Source organism: Geotrypetes seraphini, chromosome 5, assembly GCF_902459505.1.
Source record: "Geotrypetes seraphini chromosome 5, aGeoSer1.1, whole genome shotgun sequence".
Lineage (NCBI taxonomy): Eukaryota > Metazoa > Chordata > Amphibia > Gymnophiona > Dermophiidae > Geotrypetes > Geotrypetes seraphini.
Window position 1 is genome coordinate 241,308,175 of NC_047088.1, and position 24,907 is coordinate 241,333,081.

The 24,907-nt window shown below is 42.4% G+C and overlaps 1 protein-coding gene across 2 annotated transcripts in view; it reads left to right on the forward strand.

Moving 5' to 3' along the window:
• DPP10 (dipeptidyl peptidase like 10) overlaps positions 1–24,907 on the forward strand; it is a 709,461-nt gene that overhangs the window by 576,282 nt on the left and 108,272 nt on the right. For both annotated transcript variants that reach the window (XM_033946860.1, XM_033946861.1), the window contains exons 8-12: positions 771–891; positions 7,693–7,847; positions 16,439–16,536; positions 18,078–18,201; positions 24,115–24,153. In XM_033946860.1, coding sequence (XP_033802751.1) covers positions 771–891; positions 7,693–7,847; positions 16,439–16,536; positions 18,078–18,201; positions 24,115–24,153 — 537 coding nt within the window. The remainder of the gene's footprint in view (positions 1–770; positions 892–7,692; positions 7,848–16,438; positions 16,537–18,077; positions 18,202–24,114; positions 24,154–24,907) is intronic.

Genomic DNA, 24,907 nt, shown 5'->3' on the forward strand with positions numbered 1-24,907 from the left:
CCCTCTCATGCCCTTTTCGGTTATGGAAAATGTTAGGCACCAATTTATGGAACAGCGCGCAGGGACGTCTTTTGTAATGTTAATTTTATGCTATGTGTTTATAAAAAAAAAAATATGGAGACCATCTAGATGAAGAAGGTATATAAATTTAAAAAATAAATGAAATAACATCAAATGAGTACCAATTCATAGACCAAACAGTACCAATTTCATTGTTAAGCTGTACGTGGATCCACGTGATAATTCCGCCATTCAATGTCCGCAGACTGTGCACCTAGCCATCACGTTCATGAATGTTACTGGCACTCATGCAAGTGCTAGCATTAAAAAACCATAGCACGTAAATGACATTTGCGTTTAGGCACTAGGGTTATTGAATTAGGGGGTTATTATTGTCTGCATTTAACATGTAGTAGCTATTGATGCAGGCTAGTGCTAACAGGTGCGCTAAGCTTGCAGGTTACAATGGCTACAGGTTACAAAGGTGCGCTAAGCTTTTTAGCGCATGCTAAACACGCGCTAAACACTAACGTGTGCATGTTATCCTATGGATATACGCGTTAATATAGCACGCGCTAAATCTGCGTTAAAATGCTTAGCGCGCCTATGTAAAAGGGCCTAAATCCACATATCAACTTCTTAGTGCACTTCAGTAAAGAAACGTCAACAGTTTATGCACAATGCTTTATGATGTCCACTTGTTGACCCCGTGAAAACATCTATGGCTTAATGTTTGACTGTTTTTACCTTTATCTTTTTGCCCAATCTAGGTCTATATTTTTGAAAACAACATTTATTATCAGCCTGATGTGAAGAGCAGTTCATTGCGACTGACCTCATCGGGGAAAGAAGGGATTATTTTCAATGGAATCACGGACTGGCTCTATGAAGGTAGGTTTATAAAATCTCATTCAAGTTTATGACTGCTGAGACTTTCAGAGACTTAAGCCATGAAACCCATTCATTTCACAACAACACTACCCGTGTTTATTGTTCTTTCAAGATTATCTTTGAGAACACTGGTTGAAGGCAGTGCATAACTCAGGTCACTCGTATGTCTCTGCTGATCCTTTGTCATTTGTACTTCATCCTCTTTGGCGTTTTTTTTATTACCGGCAGTGGATTACAACAATTACTACAGTAAATACGTGACCAAAAGCTTGGAGGTTCACCTAAGTAACAGAATATATATGTTTATTGTGTCTATAAAATGAAAGATGACTAAAGATGTTCGATTGAGCAGCCTTTGCTGGTCTGTCTGGGAAGTGAAAGATTGTATGTGTGTGTGTATACACTGTGAACTGAAAAAAAACCAAAAAACCAACCCCACACCAAACTGATTTTTGTTGTATCTTCCACAGAACTCAGCCGATTCTTATGAAATTTAGGGCTCCTTTTACAAAGGTGCGCTAGCGTTTTTAGCGCAAGCACCAAATTAGCGCGTGCTATAGCGCGCGCTAGCTGAAAAACTACCGCCTGCTCAAGAGGAGGCGGTAACGGCTAGCGCGAGCTATTCCGCATGTTTAAGGCCCAAATGCACAAGGTAGTGTGTTGAGTCCTGAATGAAGTTGATGTAAAATGTTGTAAAATTTCCCACCGCACCACAACACTACCTTGTGAAAATGAATTGTGAACTGAATAAAAACACATTAAAAAATTTTTATGGCGTATCTTGCAGAAAAAAGTAAAGTCAATAAAGTAATGTTTCAATTAAAGTAGATGTTTGACGTGTGCTCCCTTTGCATTGAAGGCATGCCTTCAGTCTTGGCTGCCACTGTTCTATGGACTCGTCAACGACGCTCTGCTTTAGCTCAGCCCAAACAGAGATGAGACGCTGTTTAAGATCTTCAACGTCAGATATCGCTATCTGGTAGGCACGTTCCTATATCAGCCCACAGATCCGGTCATAAACGTGGTTTAAGTCTGGTGAATTCACAGGCCAGAGGTCTGGAACAATGAAGTCTGGGGTCTCCCTATGTAGCAGATCTATGGTGTCCTTTGCCCGATGTGCTGGGGCATTGTCCTATTGGAAGATAAAGTAGTCTCCTGACATGCAACGGATCACTGGGAACAGCTTCTGTATCAAGAGGATGTCCCGGTAGTATGTGCCATTGATCTTAACCACAGGATTGTTGAAGAACAGATCTGTGAATCCAAGTTTCGAGATTGCAACCAAGACCGTGACTGATTAGCTGAAGGTCAGGCGAGTCTGTAGTAAGCATTTGGCATTAACCTCATGCTTCAGTATTGTTGAAGGCATGTACAGGCGATCATTCTGTGTGTTAATCCGCGGAGCTACTATAAATATATTTTCGCCTGTGAAACAGATGAAGCTGATGCTGTGTTCCAAGTACTTGGTCAAAAGCTGTTTGCACTATTTCAGATGTGTCTTTGTTGTATAAAGTTAATGTGTGGGCACAACACTTAGACACCACAGTTGTCTGGCTTATTCCTGCTTCTCTTGCTATTTGGCGAGTTGTTTGGTGTGTTTGTGGCGTGTCCTCCTGGCTCAGTACAAGATCACGTACAACGTCAATGTGTTCTTGTGTGCGAATCGAACTTGGTCATCCACTGCCCGGCTTACGATCCACGGTGCCCTTTGCTCAGATCTTGCATAGCAGCACATCAAGGCCATTTTTGTTCCAACTCGTCTGTAGGAACTCTTTCAACAATCAACTACTGTAACCTTTTAGCTGTACCAAGTTGTTTAGCAGAATTTGGTCTTCTGTAGTGAAAACCATTTTGATACAGAGACTGTTTACAAACTGTCGTCTGCTTCTGCGCGTATCCCATAGCAACAATTCATTTTCACAAGGTAGTGTTGTGGTGCGGTAGGAAATATTTGCGACATTTTGCATCAACTTCATTCAGGGCACGACACACTATGGTCCTCTTTTACAAAGGCGCACTAAGCGTTTTAGCGCGGATTTAGCACACGCTAAATCAACGCGTGCACTAACCGCTAACACGTCCATAGGATAACATGCACACGTTAGCGTTTAGCATGTGTTTAGCGCATGCTAATATTTAGCAAGCGTTAAAAAGCTTAGCACACCTTTGTAAAAGAAGGGGTATATATCATAAGAATTGCCCGAGTTCTGTGGGAGGATACAACATAAAACATTTTGGTGTGTTTTTGTTTTTTTGGGGTTCACAATGTGTGAGTGTGTATATATATATTTATTGTATAGTTATTGAATAGGTATAATACACTACTGACCAATAATCAAATAAAAGTGAAATGATGTAACTGATACAAAAATACTTCGCACATATGTTATTTGTGGCACATGGAAAATAAAAAGGAATAATGAATAAATACTGTCTGCCTACTTTTGGCCCACCCTGTATACAGTACAACTGCACTGTAATATGCATATCACAATCCTACATCATATACAGTAAAACACTTAACACACATGGGCAAGTGTAAAGTGATGCATGTCGGTAACAAAAATCTCATGCACGAATACAGGATGTTCGGGGCGGTACTTGGAGAGAACTCCCAGGAAAGGGATTTGGGAGTGCTGATCGACAAGTTGATGAAGCCGTCTGCGCAATGTGCGGCGACAGCAAAAAGGGTGAACAGAATGCTAGAAATGATGAAGAAGGGGATCACGAACAGATCGGAGAAGGTTATCATGCCGCTGAACCGGGCCATGGTGCGCCTTCACCTGGAGTACTGCATACAGCACTGGTCGCCGTACATGAAGAAGGATATGGTACTACTCGAAAGGGTCCAGAGAAGAGCGACTAAGATGGTTAAGGGGTTGGAGGAGCTACCGTACAGCGAAAGATTAGAGAAACCGGGCCTCTTCTCCCTCCAACAGAGGAGATTGATAGGGGACATGTTCAAAACATTCAAAGTATTGAAGGGGATAGACTTAGCAGATGACAGGTTGTTCACCCTCTCCAAGGTAGGGAGAACGAGAGGGCACTCTCTAAAGCTGAAAGGGGATAGATTCCGTACGAACGTAAGGAAGTTCTTCTTCACCCAGAGAGTGGTGGAAAACTGGAACGCTCTTTCGGAGTCTGTCGTAGGGGAAAACACCCTTCAGGGATTCAAAACAAAGTTAGACAAGTTCCTGCTGAACAAGGACGTGTGCTGGGAGGGCTAGTCTCAGTCTCGGTTAGGGTGCTGGTTTTTGACCTAAGGGCCGCCGCGTGAGCGGACTGCTAGGCATGATGGACCACTGGTCTGACCCAGCAGCAGCAGTTTTTATGTTCTTATGTATCCAATCTTGCACTCTTAATTGCTATGCCAAACTAAAGTTTGCACAACTTGCCCCCTCTTTTACTAAAGCCGGCAGCGCGGGCTGGAGCGGCAAATGCTCCGATGCCCATAGGAACTGAGTAGTCTTCAGAGCATTTCCCACGTGGTTTTGAAAAAGGGAGCCTTAATAAGTAATAATTGAGGTAGCGGTTTTCACACTCAGGTTTACTTTTGTAAGTTGGCTTTTAATTGCTGTCGTGGCAGATGGTTACATTGCTGGCATTTTTCGTCTGGAAAACATGTCTGATCTGTCTATTATAGATAGATTTCAGCCATATGTCATGCCATGTTAGTGTACCCTTTATGTTATTTATCCTGATAATCTCTTGAGTATTTTACAGGCCTTAATTTAGAAGTCCTGTTCACGATCTGCACGGTTAACTATTGGCATTTGCACGTGTTTATTGTATAATTGTAATTCACTGTTATTGTGCGTTTCTCTTGTTACCTGCATCGAACTGGAAGGTATTGCGGGATACAAATGAAGATTTATGCTATGCTATTACATTACAAAGCTTTTTATATTCCACCCTAGCCCTTATGAGTTCCAGGCGGATTACAATAAAGCAGATGTTATGTACATAGGTAAAACCTGATTTATTGCACTATGGGCTCCTTTTACGAAGCCGCGTTAGCGGTATAACGGGCGTAATAGCGCGCGCTAATTTTCCGGCTGCGCTAGCCGCTACCGCCTCCTCTTGAGCAGGCGGTAGTTTTTCGGCTATCGCAGGGGTTAGCGCGCTCTAAAAAGTTGCGTGCGATAAAGCCGCTAACGCGGCTTCGTAAAAGGAGCCCTATGTACAGATTGCACGGGGGCTCTTAGGCCTTGGACAGAACCAACATCTACTTGTGTATTCCCCAGTTCAAAAAGGAACGGTATGTGTACGTCTCAACGTTTAAATGAGATTTATAGCTGCTCCTTTGATTATCTATGGTGGGTTGTTTTTTGTTTTTGTTTTTTGAACAGCCCTTTTCTGGAGGCTTTAAGGGAGTTTTTTCCCTCGATCCTCCATTGCTTATTGTCCTTTCTGAATTTTGTGTGTGTGTGTGTATCCTCCTTACCAAGCACCATAACTTGTCTAGCACAGGAGGAACCCCCACACCTACAATTGGCCAGTTAGTCACTTGGCAGGTTTGTGAAAAGTTAGAAAATATGCCTGTCTGATGGGGTCAATATTGCCCGGTGGAGTGGTGTGAGAGCTTGAAAAGCATAGTAGGTCTAGAAAATGTGCATTTGGAGCAATGGAACCATCACCCCTGAAGTAGCGACACGACGCGAAACGGAGGGTTCCCCGTTGGGTGCAGTGGCTGCCTGGCTTTATTGAAGCAGCCAGTAGTAGCTAAGTGGTTTTCTTCTAATTTTTTTTGCTTTTTCATGCTATGTACTGGACCGTAGATGAGTGGGTCAGTTGTCTACATACTTTAGGAACAGTTGAGTTTTTAGATGTTTTCTGAATTCCTCATAAATAGTGGACGAAAGCAGTTGATCTAGATCTTTACCCCCAAAATGCTGCCCACACCGAAAAAAGTAGCCATCCGGAGGAAGTAAGTTAAGAGCTAAAGGCCAATAACTTTTGGAAAGTCTCTTTATTATGAAAATTAAAATGATAAAAAGCAGCTTTAGTGAGTGAATATGAACCGATGATGATGTTCATTACCCCCAGTAAAAACACCAGTACAATGCGGGCGTCATCACTCACTTGGTTGAATGATATTCATATATCTTGGCTCAGTGTAGAGAGCGATTTATCTCTGTTGAGCGAGATTTGTGGCCATTTATAGAATTTGGACCTTTGAACCTTAACCTGGTTGGTGGTGATTGATGGCACCACAGAAAAGGACGAAGCAACAGAAACCAAAAAGAGGGGAGTCCAACCTTGTCTGCAGTGAAAAAACCAACCAGGAAGAAAAGGAGGTAGATCAAGAGGGTCATTTTCAATATGATGTTTAAAACCATTTAATTCAAAACAGAAGAGATCTCAAAATTGCACCAGCAATATTAGCAAAAGATAGGTATCAATGGAGGGAAAAAAAGCCTCAGATGTCCATAGGTGTACTACAGTAAATATTGCCACCTTTTAAAAGGACTAATTCTCTTTCATTATCAAAAGAACCTCCATTATAACCAATATTCAGTGCTTATTATCTCAGTTTATATAAGAGCTAACCCCATCTCGCACCCACCGTGGGCTTCCAGTACTGCCCTGGTAGTCCAGTGGTGTGGGGAACCAGAGCTGCCATCATTCCCTCCCTCCCGGTGACTTTGTGCAACTAACCCATCCCTCCTCTCCCAGTCCCCTTTGCAGATCTACCTTAGGTCCCCAGTGGTCCAGTGGAGGTGGAGCAGGAGCAATCCCTTTACGCTCCTGCCCGGCAGTCTCCATAGTAAAAAAATGACTGCAGTGAGATCCTAGGCAAACTTCGCGAGACTACGAGTCTTGCAAAGTTTTCTGCCCGCATTGGGTCCAAGAAAGGGGGCAGACTGATTGACTGTCTGCACCACTGGACCACCAGGGCAGTACTGCAGTCCTGTGTGGGTCTGGGAGGGGGGGGCATTCCAGGAAGGGGGACAGATTGCTGGCTGTAGAGCTGGCATGAGGACACCAGGGAAGGGAGGAGGGGTCGCTTCTGCCATGTTCCGGTACTTGAATATAAACCATTGGTTTATATTTGAGTCAACCTTTTTTCCTTCTTTTTGGAGGGAAAAAGGTTACATCAGTTTATATTCAGATCAGTTTATATTCAAGTATATACGGTGGAAGTGACAGGTATGCAAATCTCTCTCATGCATATTCATTAGGGATATTTTGAAAATCCGACTAGCTGGGGATCCCCCACGGCAGGGTTGGGAATCACTGGTCTAGAATATAGATTTCAAAAATAGTGAATTGGAAGGGTTTGGTATCTGTCCCTTTGTGTCATTTTTTGGACATTTTTCTTTTTTGAAAATGAACCCCAAATCTCATTACCCTGACCTTTACCCTTTTAGAGCCTGAAAAGGGCTCTGAAAAGCATTTTTTGTTACAAAGATGTGTGCAGTTGTTAAAGTTCATAATTTTCCAGATTCATGTCAAATGACTTAAGCTGAGCATAAAAATGTCCCAACAATACACAAGGGGGACATTTCTGTTGGTAAGACGCTTAATAAAATATCCCAATAAATTATCTTGTTTCCAGTCAAGGGAACTGTTGTGTTTTTTTGTGGTTTCTGTTCATTTGGAAACATTACTAATGATCAAAGTTTAATTCAGTTGTCAGAAAATTTACACTGTGTAGGGTTTTGAGAGATTTTCTTTAACATTTTTCATTTTTAAAAAAATGCATGTCCTTGTTGTATGCATGCTGCATAATTTTGATATCCAAATGGCAATGTTATTTGTGCTGATTCCAAGTATGTATTGCACCTTAATGTCTTGCAGAAGAAATCCTGCATTCACATATTGCCCATTGGTGGTCACCAGATGGAGAACAGTTGGCGTTTTTAATGATCAATGACTCTCTGGTACCAAACATGGTCATTCCACGGTTTACTGGAAGTCTGTATCCCAAAGCAAAACAGTATCCATATCCTAAGGTAAGTATATACAATTTTCAACTTACTGACAGCGTTGTACCTTACTCAGGAAATGTCCCTCAACAAATACCTATCAAAAGATCTGTGTCTCCTATTAAGAAGAGAAAGTTATAAATTATGAATGAGAGGGATCCTTGGTGAATCCAGTCCATATCAAGTGCAGTGGGTCACTTGTTTATAGATTGATTGATTTATTTGGTGGGGGGTGAAATAAACTGGTCTCTACCTCACAACTCAAGATTTCTAGTTGTTAATACTTTGTGAATAAAAAAAAGTGGTTGGACGTAGCCAAGAATCCATTTAAGTGGGGAACTGGGGGAGCAGTCGCCTTGACCCCTTCACTGTGACTGGCTTTTACACTTTTATCTACTGCACGATTGAAGCCACCTGAAACTAGCAGTGAAATAGGGTCACCTTCATTGAATTCCTTTAGAAAAGCATGGGTTTTCTCTTACAATATAGACCCTGTTATAGGTATGCCCCTGTCTTTGGTGTGTGAACCACAGGAAAAAGGCCTCGCTTACCTCGTATTCAAATTTTTTCATAGTTTTACTGGTGCTCAATGATTTGAACCACATTTCTCTAGCTCACTGCGTTGCCTTTCCCGCCAATAACTTACTCTCCTGACTCCCCACCCTATTGTCAATTCTTCGTAAAGAGTCAAGTTTCCGATCTATAGACAAAACAACTTTTTTTCCCTCTTGGACTGGCAATTTTAGACGTGATCTTCTACAGATCTGAAGGGGAAGAATAAAAATACAGTACTACGAGGGTAATTTCCTAAATAATGCACACTATTTTTTAAATTTTTTTATTTATTTATCAATTTTCAAATAAACAATCAAGTATACACTTGTACAGAAAGGAGAGGCATTAAAGAAAAAAGACACATTCCAAGCAAAACAATAATTATAATCATAGCAAAAATAATCATAATCTCCTCCTCAAGTCCTCAAATTAATGGATCCAAGATGTAAAACAGTGAGCCTAACAAGAAATCTTAGTAATATATCGAACAAAGAAAACAGGGACACAGTTAGCTGAAGGAAGTGACCAAATCAAACAATGAACACTCATGTTATATTTATCCCAGCTTTCAGGTGTGTAGCTGACAGAAAGGTTGTCAGTTGTATAGGGTCAAAGAAAACATATTTTTGCTTTTGATATATTATCACACATTTACATGGGTGTCTTAAGAAGAAGGAGGCTCCAAGAGCGATAACTCCCGGCTTCAAAATCAAAAATTCACGACGACGCCTCTGGGTATCTCGAGCCAGATCCGGAAATATTTGTTAATTAAATCCCAAAAATTATTTTAACTTATTTTTGAAGTAAAGTCTCAGCAACCAGTTTTTATCCGGTGCTAAGGCAACAGTAAGAAATAAAGTCGCAGGTGTCGCAATTTCCTTATCCGACTGTTCTAATATCAATGAAACATTCAAATTCTGTTGGACCTCTGTAGGTAATTGTGATTCTTGATGTTGTTGATGTTGTCCTTCAATTTTCCGTATAGGCAGGTAATAGACCTGAGTTAAAGGTGGAAGCAATTTTTTTTTTCAAGTATTTCTTTACAATCCTTCAAAAAAGTCTCCCTGCTTTGCAATGACCAAGTCTCAACATGCGGGAAGTTTCATTGTTCCATCCAAGACACTGTTTTGTTCAGTTGCCGAATGGCTTGGGTGCCGGCGGAAGAAAGCTCTTCCAGAGATGCAAAATGATGTCCACGCATAGGTTGTTTCAACCTTGGAAAAAGGTCGAAGTCTGGTGGATTCATGTCTGGACTGTAGGGAGCAGGAGGTAACACCTCCCAGCCGTATTCGCGTAGTTTTTGAATGATGAGTGGAGAGTTCCATCTTCCCCACGACCAAAAAAATTTTGACGAGCTCAATCAAAAGTCAAACAAATGATGACTTTTACTTATGTTCATGAAGGCGTCATCATCACAGACAAAGTTCCACGTGGAAGAAGTGTCACAGCAGTGTATTGTCATGATTTTTTGCAAAAAATGTGCAGAAAAATGCACAAAACCTGACCTCAGTTGCTCTTGGCTGGGCCATTCTTCACGACAACGCTCGCTCGCACATAGGGAATGTCATTGGAAAAACTTTTACTAAGGCGTGCTATGCTTTTTAGCATGCCATAAATATTGGCTTGCGCGAAATGCTAAGGTGTGCATGTTATCCTATGCATGCATTAGCGTTTAGCGCGTGCATTGATTTAGCGTGTGATAAACACACGCTAAAATGCTTAATAAAATAGGGCCAATTTGAATTTGTGTTGTGCATATATAAGTTGGTGTCTCCCAAATCACATTTGTCCATTGCACACGTATACTTGCCATGATACAATCCTACTCATATTCATGCTACTAATTCAAAACAGGGGCCGCTATCTTTATTTTATGGTTTATGCTGATACAGTCTGTATTGAAAATATTATCTACAATAACTAAAATTGAACACATATATGGGAAAAACAATACAATGGTACCTCAGTTTACGAGTGCACCGGTTTGCGAGTGTTATGCAAGACGAGCAAAACACTCAGCAAACTTTTGTCTCGTAAACCGAGCACTGCCCCGATAAACGAGCACTCGGCAATGGTGGCCCAGGGGTGAGTACCTGCAGGACGTGGTGAGCGTGTTGTCAGGAGAAGTGAAGCTGCGTGCATGCTTATTCAGGATGGCGGCAGGCTTAGATGGAAACCAGGAGGCGCTGTCCGACGGCAGAGGCATCGGCTGAAGCAGGAGAGCAGCCGCACGGGGACCCCGAGGGAAGGAAGGCACCACTTTGAAATCGCTGCAGGTACTCACCCCTGGGCCACCATTGCAAACTTTGGTTGTGGAACGAATCTTCTGAATTTGCATTAAGGCCTATGGGGAACTTTGCTTTGATAAACGAGCATTTTGGATTACGAGCATGGATTATGCTCGTAAACCAAGGTACCACCGTATTTGGAAGGACACAGCAGGGGGCTTTGATTTCAACAGTATCTTAACATTGGCACTGGCATCAGCTTCTGTACTCACTGACAACATAAATAAATAAAAACCACGACAACTTAAAGTGGACAAACTTGGCTTTAGATTCATTAAATAAAATTTAACATTAATAATAAGAGGATAATAATAAAAAAAATAATAATAAGAGGAATGTTACTTTAAAATGTTCATTACTGTTTTCAAATGACCTTCGCCTGTTTAATTCCCTTTTTGTGTGTCTAGCCCAGGGGTGGGCAACTCCGGTCCTCAAGGGCCGGAATCCAGTCGGGTTTTCAGGATTTCCCCAATGAATAGGCATTGAAAGCAGTGCATGCAAATAGATCTCATGCCTATTCATTGGGGAAATCCTGAAAACCCAACTAGATTCCGGCCCCCGGAGTTGCCCACCCCTGATCTAGCCAATAACGACTTAGCTATTCATGTCCATTTCATCAACACACTAATACTTTAGACCAGGAGTAGGGAACTCTGGTCCTCGAGAGCCGTATTCCAGTCGGGTTTTCAGGATTTCCCCAGTGAATATGCATGAGATCTATTTGCATGCACTGCTTTCAATGCATATTCATTGGGGAAATCCTGAAAACCCAACTGGAATACGGCTCTCGAGGACCGGAGTTCCCTACCCCTGCTTTAGACTCTTTTCTGGTGTCATCAAGATCTCACCTCCAATTATGGTGGTTTTGAACAGAAGTAGATCAACCCCCTCAGTAATACCTGGGTGGGATGGCGGCTGGCAGTCTGAGTGCTGCCCACTGCCAGATGAATATCAGGCTCTATCAATGCCCAAACTCTGACCATAACCACACCTACTTTTCAGGTAGGCACCTTAGTATAAATGCCTAAAGGCGCCTACATGCATAAGCAGTTACACATGCTCAGATAGTGAAGCTATATGGGGTAAATGGTCATTGATTCGATATACAGTTTCCCCTCCATATTCACGGTTTTGGGATTTGCAAATTCAGTTATTCGCGAGTCGCCAAACAAGCAGCCTCCCTCCCACCTCCACAGCTTACCTTTGAAGCCCTGGTGGTGAAGTGGGACAGGAGCGATTTTCCTACGCTCCTGCCCGGTGCAGATTCGTGCATCAAGATTTACAAAGACTAGGGTACACTCGATGAAGTTACAGAATAATACTTTTAAAACCAAGAGGAGGAAATATTTTTTTCACCCAGAGAATAGTTAAGCTCTGGAATCTGTTGCCAGAGGATGTGGTAAGAGCAGTGAATGTAGTTGGTTTTAAAAAAAGGTTTGGACAAGTTCCTGGAGGAAAAGTCTGCTGTTGAGACAGATACGGAGGAAGCCACTGCTTGCCCTAAATCGGTGGCATAGATTGCTGCTACTATTTGGGTTTTTGCCAGGTACTTGTGACTTGGATTGGCCTCCGTGAAGACGGGATAATGGGCTAGATGGGCCTGTTGTCTGACCCAGTAAGGTTAGTCATACGTTCTTATGTAAAAATATGACTGACACAAGTTCCTGTGTTGGTTTTGCGAGTTTCTACAGTCTCATGAGACAGCTGCGGGAACTTAAGGCAGCCATTTTTGATAGCGGCTCTGCATGGGCCAGGAGTGTAGGAAGATCGCTTCACCCCTAGACCACAAGGGCTTTAAATATAAACCGCACTATCCTGCAAATTCTTAAGAGACTGGGATTGTTCTCCCTTGAGAAAAGGAGACTGTGAGGGGATATAATCGAGACCTTCAAAATACTGAAAGGAATAGAGTAGAGAGCTGCACGGGAACGGGGACGACGGGAATCCCGCGGGACCCGTGGGCATCCCGCGGGTTCCCCCTTTGGGTCACGGGGATCCCGTGGGGACGCCCCTAGGGTCACGGGGATCCCATGGGGACGCCCCCTAGGGTCGCGGGGATCCCGTGGGGACGCCTCCGAGGGTCGCGGGGTTACTGCGGGCTGGATGTATTCAGTCGCGCGGCTCTTCTCTCTACCTTCTCTGCTTGCAGCACAGAGCCGAACGGAAGTCTTCCCGACGTCAGCGCTGACGTCGGAGGGGAGGGAGGGCTTAAACAAAGCCCTCCCTCCCTCCGACGTCAGCGCTGACGTCGGGAAGACTTCCGTTCGGCTCTGTGCTGCAAGCAGAGAAGGTAGAGAGAAGAGCCACGCGACTGAGTCGGGAAGACTTCCGTTTGGCTCTGTGCTGCAGGCAGTGCAGGTAAGGAGGAGAGTAGCCTCGCGGTTCGAGTGGCTACCAAGGGACGGGGCGGTCCGCCCCGGCACACCCCGCCCCGGTTGCAGCACAGCCGGCCAGGTCCCCTTACTTTTGTGGCACTTCCCCGACCGACCGACAACAGCCCCGGTCCGACAATCCTCCCTGCCCTGTAGCCGCGAATCTAAATTATCTTCTTACAGCAGCTGTAATAAGGTAATTTAGATTCGCAGTTAAGGGCAGGGAGGTTTGTCGGACCGGGGCTGTTGTCAGTCGGTCGGGGAAGTGCCACAAAAGTAAGGGGACCTGGCCGGCTGTGCTGCACCCGGGGCGGTAGAGAAGGAGGGGGGGGAGAAGGACGCTGAAAGGCCATGGTGAAGACAGGAGGAGGGGGGAAGGACTCTGAAAGCACTTGAAGACAGAGGAGGGAGAAGGACGCTGAAAGCACATGGGGGAATACAAAGGGGTGGAGAAGGACGCTGAAAGGCCATGGGAAGGGCGGGGGGGGGAAGGACTCTGAAAGCACTTGTGGAAGACAGAGGGGGGAGAAGGATGCTGAAAGCACATGGGGAAGACAAAGGGGTGGAGAAGGACGCTGAAAGGCCATGGGGAAGACAGAGAGGGAGAAGGACGCTGAAAGGACATGGGGAAGCAGAGGGGGGAGAAGGACACTGAAAGCACATGTGGAAGACAGAGGGGGGAGAAGGACGCTGACAGGACATGGGGAAGATGGGGGGAGAAGGACGCTGAAAGGAAATGGGGAAGAGAGAGTAGGGAGAAGACGCTGGCAGGGAAGAAGACAGATGCCAGACTATGGGGGGAGCGGAGAGAAGAAGATGGGTGCCAGACCAATTTGGAAGGGGGAAGAAAGGGAGAGGCACAGTAACAGAGCAAATGGAAGATGCAGAAGGAAGAGAGACAGTGGATGGAAGGAATTGAATGAGAACATGAGGAAAGCAGAAACCAGGCAACAAAGGTAGGAAAAGAATTATATTTCTTTTTTTTTATTTTGCTTCAGGATAAAGTAGTATATTAGTTGTGTTGATAAAAATTTATAAACATTAGAGGCTCTGGTAGAAACCCATTTGCAAAGTATGTATTCTTCCCAATTAATATTTTCAAATTAATAAAGTCTTTTTGCTTATTTGTAAATGGTTTCTACCAGAGCCTTTAATTCAGTAGCATAATTAAATGAAATAACTATTTCTGAAGTTTATATGGACGGGCGGGGACGGAGGGGATTCCTCGCGGGGACGGGTGGGGACGGAGGGGATTCCTCACGGGGACGGGTGGGGACGGAGGGATTCCTCACGGGGACGGGTGGGGACGGGTGGGATTCCTCACGGGGACGGGTGGGGACGGGTGGGACTTTGGCGGGGACGGGTGGGGACGGGTGGGATTTCTGTCCCCGCGCAACTCTCTAGAATAGAGCAGGAAAAACAATTATTTACAATGTCCAATGTGACACGGACAAGAGAACATGGACTGAAGCTAAGGGGGGACAAGTCCAGGACAAATATCAGGAAGTTCTGCTTCACGCAATGAGTGGTGGACACCTGGAATGCTCTCCCAGAGGAGATTATTGCGGAATCCACCGTTCTAGGATTTAAAAGCAAACTAGATGCACATCTCCTTACGAGAGGCATAGAGGGATATGGGTGACTAAAATTACGCCAGGCTGGGCCTCCACATGTGCGGATCGCCGGAATTGATGGACTGAAGGTCTGATCCGGAGATGGCAGTTCTTATGTTCTTATGATGCCTCATTCCACAGTACCTTAGAGCCAACCTCATCAGTGATGTTACAATGGAGTAGCAACATTCCAGAACCCCAAAGAGTAGCAACATTCCAGAGCTGAGATTGTGACACGGACAAGAGGACATGGACTGAAGCTAAGGGGGGACAAGTGCAGGACAAATATCAGGAAGTTCTGCTTGACGCAACGAGTGGTGGACATCTGGAATGTTCTCCCAGAAGAGGTTATTGCGGAATGCACCGTTCTAGGATTTAAAAGCAAATTAGATGCACATCTCCTTACGAGAGGCATAGAGGGATATGGGTGACTAAAATTACGCCAGGCTGGGCCTCCACACATGCCGGACTTGATGGACCGAAGGTCTGATCCAGAGATGGCAGTTCTTATGCTCTTCAGCATGTGGCTTCTCCAGCATGCCACTTGTGCTAGCATTAGGTTTCCCTCCGATGTCACTTCCTGGCCCCATGACATGGAAGTGATTCAGAGTAGAACCAGGCTGGACAATAGGCAGGAAAAGTTGCTCGTGCCGGCAAAAATCTATGTGGTGGGGGAAGGGATGGCACAAGCGCAATAGGGCGGGGTGGAAAGGTGCCGCACCACGCCCCCCCCATCGAGATGGCGCCCTGGATGGTCCAACCCCCTCCCTACCAGCGCTTAACTTGACTTAGATGAAGCTAGGCACAATTCTACAAACGGTGCCTAACTTCGAATGCCCTGAAATTAGGCATCATTTATAGAATTGGGCCCGTAATTCCAGTATTCTAGTCGTGTAAACTCATATTTGCTGTATAAATGTTAGCACCCTCTTTGTACGATTCTTCCTTATTGCTAATGCCTACTATGTTGCATCTATGTTTATTGAGAGCTTCTATACCGCTCCTAATGACTGGGGAGTCAATTCAGAGCAATTTACATGAGCTTTGTAAAGGTGTTATGCTACATTAGCTTCTGTAGAGATGTCACCATACAGAGTTACAAAAAGCTTCTACGAGGTGTTACAATATAAAAATGCACGGAGCTCTGTGGTAGTGTTACAATACAGAGTTATTAGTGCCGGCATGATTATGCCACAATCAATCATCCTACTTATGCTACCGGCACATTGATCATCCTATTTATATGCCAGTCTCTAATAATAATAATAATAACAACTTATATACCACAAAGCCTTAAAGTTCTATGCGGTTTACAATAATTAAAAATAATTCGATAAAGTAAAAGAAACTAATATGTTATAAACCAATAGCTAATACCCTAAAAAATCTAAATAATACATAATAAAATTCTTATAAATCAGCTACCTAAATATTTCGAGAACAGATGTTTTGAGATGTTTTCTAAATTCCCTGTAAATATCAGTAAGCAGAAGCAGTTGTTCTCAATCCTTGTCCCATGTTGCTGCCTGATATGAGAAAATATGTTGGTGATGTTTCTTAAGTTTACATCCTCTAACAGGCAGGAAGACAAAATGCAAATGTGAGCTCTAAGATTATCCTCCCTAGGATGGAGCGACAGATTTGCTATAGGATGTAGAAATGCAGTTGTTCCAACACCTTTATTGCAATGTGACAGACAAATCAGCTCACGTACATGCTTTTGATGTTCCAGCTTTATAAAAGATGTTTCCAGTCCTTCACATGTTACAGTTTGTCTATTGTTTTCCAAGGCAGGCCAGATGAATCCTGTGATAAAACTCTATGTTGTAAATCTGTATGGGCCAACACATACACTGGAACTCATGCCACCTGATGGCTTCAAATCCAGGTATGTAGATTCACTATCTCTGAAATGCACTATTCAAATGTGGTTCACGTATTGTAAAAACTGCAAGCCACACAGTACAAAATGTATGAATGTGATCAGTTCACCTAGGCATTTTTTTATTTTTGCCTAAATAAGAAAAGTGAAATGATACATCATTTGTGCAGCTCTTCCCAGAGCAGGGCAACGGAAATAATAAAACGTTTGGGACGACTTCCCTATGAGGAAAGGCTAAAGCGGCTAGGGCTCTTCAGCTTGGAGAAGAGATAGCTAAGAGGTGATATGATAGAGGTCTATAAAATACTGAGTGGAGTGGAAAGAATCGATGTGAATCGCTTGTTCACTTTTTCAAAAAATGCTAGGAATGGGGTGCATGCGATGAAGCTACTAAGTAGTAGATTTAAAACAAACCAGAGAAAATATTTCTTCACACAATGTATAATTAATCTCTGGAATTCATTACTGGACAATGTGGTGAACTCAGTTAGCTCAGCGGGGTTTAAAAAATCTTGGATAATCTCCTAAAAGAGAAGTTCATAGGCCATTATTGAGATGGCTTGGGGAAATCCACTGCTTATTCCTAGGATAAGCAGCATAAAATATGTTTCACTCCTTGAGATCTTGTCAGTACTTGTGACCTGGGTTGGGACTGCTGGAAACAGGATACTGGACTTGATGGACCTTCGGTCTGACCCAGTATGGCAATTTTTATTCTCTTATGTGAGCCAAGTATAGGACAGTCAAGCCATTGTGACATCACTGATGAGTTTGGCTCTTGGGCATTGGTGGAATGAGGCATTATGACATCACAATCTCAGCTCTGAAATGTTGCTACTCTGCCAGGTACTTTTATGTTGCCTGAAATACAGATGTTATTGCTTCCCTTTGCTAACTTGCCTGAAATAGAAGATGCTATTGCTTTCTCAATACTCACTTGGTAAGAACCAAATTCCTCTATACCCTTAAGCTCTCGGGATCCCAGCAGAGGCTCCTCAACAATATCAAACATTCTCTTGAAGCCAACCCTGTCAAACTCCAAGATCATAGTCTTACTAGGTCAGAGTTTAGTATTGCATAATTGGTAGTGGGAAGTCGACCAATTAAACTGTGGAAGACGCTGCGCCATTGCTTAAGAGTTCACGCTGTATTAGTATGCCAAACCTCTTCATCGTTATGAATCACTGCAGGGCTTTAGTTTAGCACTTTCTTTTCAACAGATAATTTGAAAGAAGATGAAGTTAGCTTTGGAGGTCACGGCTCCCCCTTGATTGAATTACTCGTTTGCCATTTAAGATTTTCCCTAATTACTGGATCAACCCATGTGATTTGTAATACAATTATCTTCAAAACTCTGCTATATCACTGGCATTGTAGAGCTTTTATTCATTTGCAAATGCATGATCAATAAATCTGTCTATATATAGAAGACATACAGTTTCGTTATTTTATTTCTTACTAAATTATAAATTAGCATATGCCTAAATGCTATATTACAAAAAAAACACATGAATGCCAAATGTTTTTTACATTTTGTTTTATACCAGGGAATATTATATTACTATGGTAAAGTGGATAAGCAATACCAAAACAGTGGTAAAGTGGTTAAACAGACCTCAAAATGTTTCCATCCTTACTGTCTGTGAAACAACTACTGGTGCATGCAGTAAAGTAAGTATTATTTCTTTATATACCACTTACAACCTAAGTGATGTACATTCAGGTACTCAAGCATTTTTCCTTATCTGTCCTGGCAGGCTCACACTCTATCTTAGTGGTTCCCAAACCTGTCCTGGGGGACCCCCAGCCAGTCAGGTTTTCAAGATATCCCTAATGAATTTGCATGAGAGAGATTTGCATATAATGGAAGTGATAGGTATGCAAATCTCTCTCCTGCATTTCAGTGCAGACATGAAAACTGCCAATCAAGTGGAGAAGGCTTCATCTAAGGCAAGGAAGATATTGGGTTGTATCAATAGAAGTTTCGTCAGCCGAAAGCCTGAAGTCATAATGCCGTTGTACAGGGCCATGGTGAGACCTCATCTGGAGTACTGTGTGCAATTCTGGAGGCCACATTACAGTAAAGATGTGCGCAGAATTGAATCGGTTCAGCGGACGGCCACTGGGATGATCTCGGGGCTCAAGGGTCTCTCGTACGAAGAGAGACTGAACAAATTGCAGCTCTACACTCTCGAGGAACGTAGGGAGAGGGGAGACATGATCGAAACATTTAAGTACCTCATGGGACGTGTCGAAGTGGAAGATGGTGTTTTCTTTCTCAAGGGACCCTTGGCCACGAGAGGGCACCCGCTCAAACTCAGGGGCGGAAAATTTCATGGCGACACCAGAAAGTATTTCTTCACAGAGAGAGTGGTTGATCATTGGAACAAGCTTCCAGTGCAGGTGATTGAGGCAGACAGCGTGCCAGACTTTAAGAATAAATGGGATACCCATGTGGGATCCCTACGAGGGTCAAGATAAGAAAATTGGGTCATTAGGGCATAGACAGGGGGTGGGTAAGCAGAGTGGGCAGACTTGATGGGATGTAGCCCTTTTCTGCCGTCATCTTCTATGTTTCTATGGTTTGGGAACCACTGCTCTATCTGATGTACCTGGGGCAATGAGGGATTAAGGCCCAAATTCTGTAACTAGCGCCTAAAGGTAGGCACCTATTTCGGAGGCGCCCATCTAGATAGACGCCCATCTAAATTGAACAATAAGCTCAATTAAGCTTTTTAATCAGCACTGATTGAAACATAGGCGCCTATCAAGAAAGTGCGATTCTGTAATAAGGCGCCTCTAAAAATTTAGACGGCCTTCAAAAAAATAGGCGTTATGCATGTTAGGCGTGGGCGTGGCTACCTGTTAGGCGCCTTTTTACAGAATCACTGCTCTTAAGCGTGCTTAAGCACTCGCATGGTCGCCTAAATTTGTTTGTGCCTAGAGCTGGCCTATTTAATGGGCGCCTCCAAAATAGGTGCCGCTCAGCAATTGTGCTTGAATCGCGGTGAACGGTGCCTATATTGGCGCCTAACTTTTGGCTGCTTCTTATAGAATTTGCCCCTAAGTGACTTGCCCAGGGTCACAAGGAGCATCATGGGATTTGAACCCACAACCTCAGGGTGCTAAGGCTGTTGCTCTAAGCACTGTGCCACACTCTTATAACCCTTTCAGATTTTGTTAATTTTCAAAGTTATACCCAGTATGATATGCAAATTTTAAGCACAGTTTTGCTTATGGTGTCTAGGAAGAATTTGAGGAATCCAGGTTAGGATGTGCACAGTTCCCATGTATTTTACGAAAGGCTCACGAGGTCACCATTACACGTATATGTTTATGCATATAGAGGGGAGGAGTTCCTATGGTGGGATTGGAGTGGGAGCGGCATTTATACACATTGTGGGGAATTCTCTATATATAGCACCTAAAAAATTGTTGCTGAAAAAAATAGCACTTAGCACACTATTCTATAAACCACACTTACAGATAGGTGCTGTTTATAGAATGGCTCTTAGCATCAAGATAAATGTATCCCACAAAAGGAAACACACAACCCCACATGTGAAAATGTAAACCAAAAAAGAAGGGGGGAAGGGACATAGTCAATCAACTTCAGGGACAATCAAAGGTATGCTATTCTTTTTTATCATGCGCTAAATATTAGCGCACGCTAAACATTACATTACATTACATTACATTAGTGATTTCTATTCCGCTTGTGCCTTGCGGTTCTAAGCGGATTACATTAGAAGATGGCTGGTCATTTCCAGGCGATGACAATACAATTATTTGTATAACTTTACAAACTTTGCATACCTAACTTTACATAACTTTTCGTACATAACTTTACATAACTTTACGTGGAGTTACTTTGTGTTACTTTACATTATCCTTACCGTGCTTGCATAACTTGCATTAAGTTTACATAATTTATCTTACATAATTTATCTTACATAACTTTACAAGACTTTACGTAGAGTTATTTTATGTTATTTTACCTTATTATTCCAGTGCATTGCATAACTTACATTACATGATATTACAAAGCATAACCTTATGTTATATTACAACGTATAACCTTATGTTACATTACATAATATTACAAAGCTTAATCTTATGTTACCAAAAAATCGTCTGTTCCTAGGTTGTTATATGTGCTAAATGCTAACGCGTGCATATTATCCTGTGGACGCGTTAGCGGTTAGTGCACGTGTTGATGTAGAGCGCGCTAAACGTGCACTGAAACACTTAGCGCACCTTTGTAAAAGAGGGCCCATATAAATAACTGATGCATATATAACATGTACATAAAACAATGCAGGCATAATAACAAGAAATCTTTCAATCCGTTTTCGTGCTGGACCCCAACAAGGTCCGTGTTATGTTTGTGGGCTTGGAAAGGAATTTTGTTTATATGTTTAATTACTGTTAATTATGTGTAGGAATCCTTTTTTTCCTGGTATCATCTGATATTGTAATTATTAAATGTGTATATAAATTTAAAAAAAAAAAACAAGGTCCATGTTTCGGCTAAAAAAAAAGTCTTCCTCAGGGGTGTATGAATGAAGCCCAGTAGATGGCGCCAGAATACAGATAATAAAACCAAAAAGGAATACGCTCGATATCCTGTTACGGGCCTGCTTCCTAACGCGGGGCCTTAAACAGCTAAATCAGAAGCACAGGATATATTTCAGCAAAGCTTGTAAAAAACGTTTTTTAAAAAAATCTAGCATCGGGAACCACGATTACATTTAGGGCTCCTTTTACGAAGCCGCGTTAGTGGCTTTATCGCATGCACATTTTTAGCACGCGCTAACCCTCGCGCTAGCCGAAAAACTACCGCCTGCTCAAGAGGAGGTGGTAGCAGCCAATGCGGCCAGCAAATTAGCGCGCGCTATTATGCGCGTTAAACTGCTAACGCAGCTTCGTAAAAGGAGCCCTTAGTTGCAACAGTTTACACCAATGAAAACCTGGAATAAATCCCTGCACATAGGTGTGGATCCGCTTACTTCTGTAATAATGTGCGTAAATTGTAGGCGTGTCCCTGCTCCACCCATGGCCACACCCTCTTTTTGGAGCCACACTCTAGAATCTACATGTACCTCTTTATAGAATACACCTAAAAGGATGTGCAAGTAAATTCTAATTGTGTCAATTAATGCTGATAATTGCTTCTTATTGCCTGATTATTGGTGCTGATTGGCTCTTTATTCAATTAAGCTGCATGATCAATGGTTAAGACACATCTTTTTGCTTTAGCATTTTTATGAGATGATCGGTGACTTACCCCCTCTTTTACAAAGGTAAATATAAGCGTGGGCTAATCACGCGCTAAACACTAGCATGTGCATATTATCCTATGGACGCGTTAGAGGTTAGCGTACACGTTGATTTAGCGCACGCTTAAACACAGCGCAATTTTTGTAAAAGAGGACCACAGGATCCTGTTTCTTTTCGGCAACTATTTAAATTTTTCTTTTTTTTTTTTTTTTGCTTTCTCTTTTCTTTGCTTTCCAACTTTAAATGGCGTTCTTTTTGCTTCTTTGTTTTCATATATTATGTACACCGTGCTGTTGAAAAATCAAAGTGCGGTTAAAACTTTGTAATAAAACATAAACGAATCCGGGCTACCAAATTTCCATGTGCAATCAAAGTAGTAATCCGGGGAATAAAGCGCAATTCTATTTTCTTGGCATCCTCATTTATATAGCAAAACAACAAAAAGATTGTGGAACACAAGTTTGGATATACTAGTTTGTAGTTTAAGATGTGTCCAAATAACTTAAAAAAATAATCTTAAAAACAATCCACAAAGAGTGTTTTTAGTCACAAGTGACCCACAGGCTAGAAATCATATAATGTATACAATAAAAATGACCCAACATGGACCTTGTTTCGGCAAAATAAAAATGCCTTCCTCAGGGGTCTTATAGGGCCCTTAGCTGTCTCAAATATTTTCTTAAATCCCATAAAAGACACAAAACAATCAAAGAAGTTAATGCATTAATTGCAGCATTAACATGGAGCCCTAATTGCTATAGACTAACACATAACAGGATGTGCGCGCAAATTCAAAGTGGTACCAATGAATACCAATTAGCACTCAAGTATCATTACTAATTGGCATGTCGGGCAATTTAGTTGGATCAGCACCCAGTTCTGGGCACCACATATAGAATCCGGGGGTATATGTATAAAAAATAAGATACTTCGCAAATTTAAGGTATCAGCTGACAGTGGTCCTCCTCTCAGATGGAAACGAGAGTCTTTTATGTAGAGCGGCAGCATTTCAATCTCTGCGTGTCCACTTTAGACAAATTAATGCCTTTCAAGGTTCCTGAAGAAGAGGTTTCCTTCCCTGAAACCAAGCTGGGTTGAACCAAAAACATTTCATTTATTAAAGAAGACACAAATCACCATTTAAACTGCTGATCTTCTTGTGGAATGGAGGACGCACATTATTACAAAGCTAAGTGTTTAGCGCTCTTTTTGACATTCATTTTGACGTTCCCTAGAACTTTGGCTGACATTTCTGGGGTGGGGGGCTTTTCTCAGGAATGCTATTTATTGATGTTGAATATTTGATTAAACATAGAAACATAGAAAAAGCGGCAGAAAAGGGCTATAGCCCACCAAGTCTGCCCATTCCAAGTATCCCCCCCCCCTGAATTTACTCCCTTAAAGATCCCACGTGAGTATCCCATTTTTTCTTAAAATCCGTTACACTGCTGGCCTTTATCACCTGGAGTGGGTGTCTGTTCCAATGATCCACTACTCTTTCGGTGAAGAAGTACTTCCTGGGGTCGCCATGAAACTTCCCTCCCCTGATTTTCAGCGGATGCCCTCTGGTGGTCGAGGGTCCCATGAGCCAGAAGATATCATCTTCTGACTCGATGCGTCTCATGATGTACTTATACGTTTCAATCATATCTCCCCGTTCTCTTCTTTCCTCAAGTGTGAAATAAGTGATTGACTCACTTATTTCACAGTTTTGTTATACACAGTTTTGCACATGCACACAAGTGAACTCTTATGATGGTGTGTGGCCTAAAGGGTAAGAAATAATCTTACCTCAATTTATTCCGGGCCTAGTGAAGCACTGGGGCTTTCTCCCTTCTGGGATGTTGCTCCTTAGAGCTTACTATTTCACACTGAGGATCCACATTATATTTAAAATATTTTGGATAGATTTTATTATTAAATTGTGCATTTATTCAATGAGGATGGCCCTCTGGTAAAACATTTTCTATCTTTAAAGTGGATAAAATAAGCCATGACTGTCTGTTCAAGGCTGCCTGATGCCACAATAAATAATTAAAGCTGTTTAAGACACTTTACCTTGAGTATGGGCTACTGAGAATTCTGAAACTGTTCATATATTTAAAAAGATGCTTTTTTTTTTGCTAATTTATGATACACTCATCATGTTCTTATTGTTAAGGCATTTTGAAAAAAATACTCATACTAGGAATGAGAAGATTAGGCAGAATTAACTTTCCTTTTTTGGGGGGCCAGATTATGACGGGAACGCAGCTGTCTTTGATATGAAAGTATTTATGAAATAGCTCTTCTTTTCTCTTTCAGAAATATGAAATAGCTTCAGATATGTGGCTCTCAAAGCAGGTATTGTTCCGAAAAAAAGGATTGTTTTATTCTTACTTGTTTTCATGTTTGTGATATCCGTTGTACTACTTAGAAGAAAGAAAGGAAAGAGGAAGCATAATATTCAGAACCTCTAGCAGGTGTCTATATCGTACCCACTGCTAGTTGGGGGGCAGATACAAAAGGAACTTAGTAGTGGGGGAGAACGTAGGATGACCACTTGTGATAGCACAGCAAACTGAGTGGACCAGGTAGTCCTAATCTACCACAATCTGCAAGGTCAACAAAAGTCACCAATAAAAATGATAAAGATTAAGGTTTCTTTTAGGAATGACACACAGGTCTTATTCCCCCATAAGCACATGCCCGAAAAGAGGTGGCAATCATTGCCTACCGGTGAGGCCTATACATTTATTTGAGATAACACATTAATGAGTGAATGTATTGTCCTATGATAGTAACTTCATGGTTTATTGAGACAAGGCTGAAAATATGCATTTTTTTAAGCTCACATTTTATTGAAGCATAAAACAACCCAACGCTTACAAACATAGACCCAGTACACAGTGGATTTTGTAGTGCACTGGAAACAACACTTTTCAAACAGAATGCTTATCCCTCCCCCCTCCCGCACCCCAACATAAAACACCCTCCTCACCCACCCACCCAAAGCATAAGACATCCCCAACTAGGAATAAGAGTAATATTTTCACCAGTCCCAAAATTTTTTCCACAATCGATCAAAGGCACCAATCCCTGTGCCTCCGATAGGCTG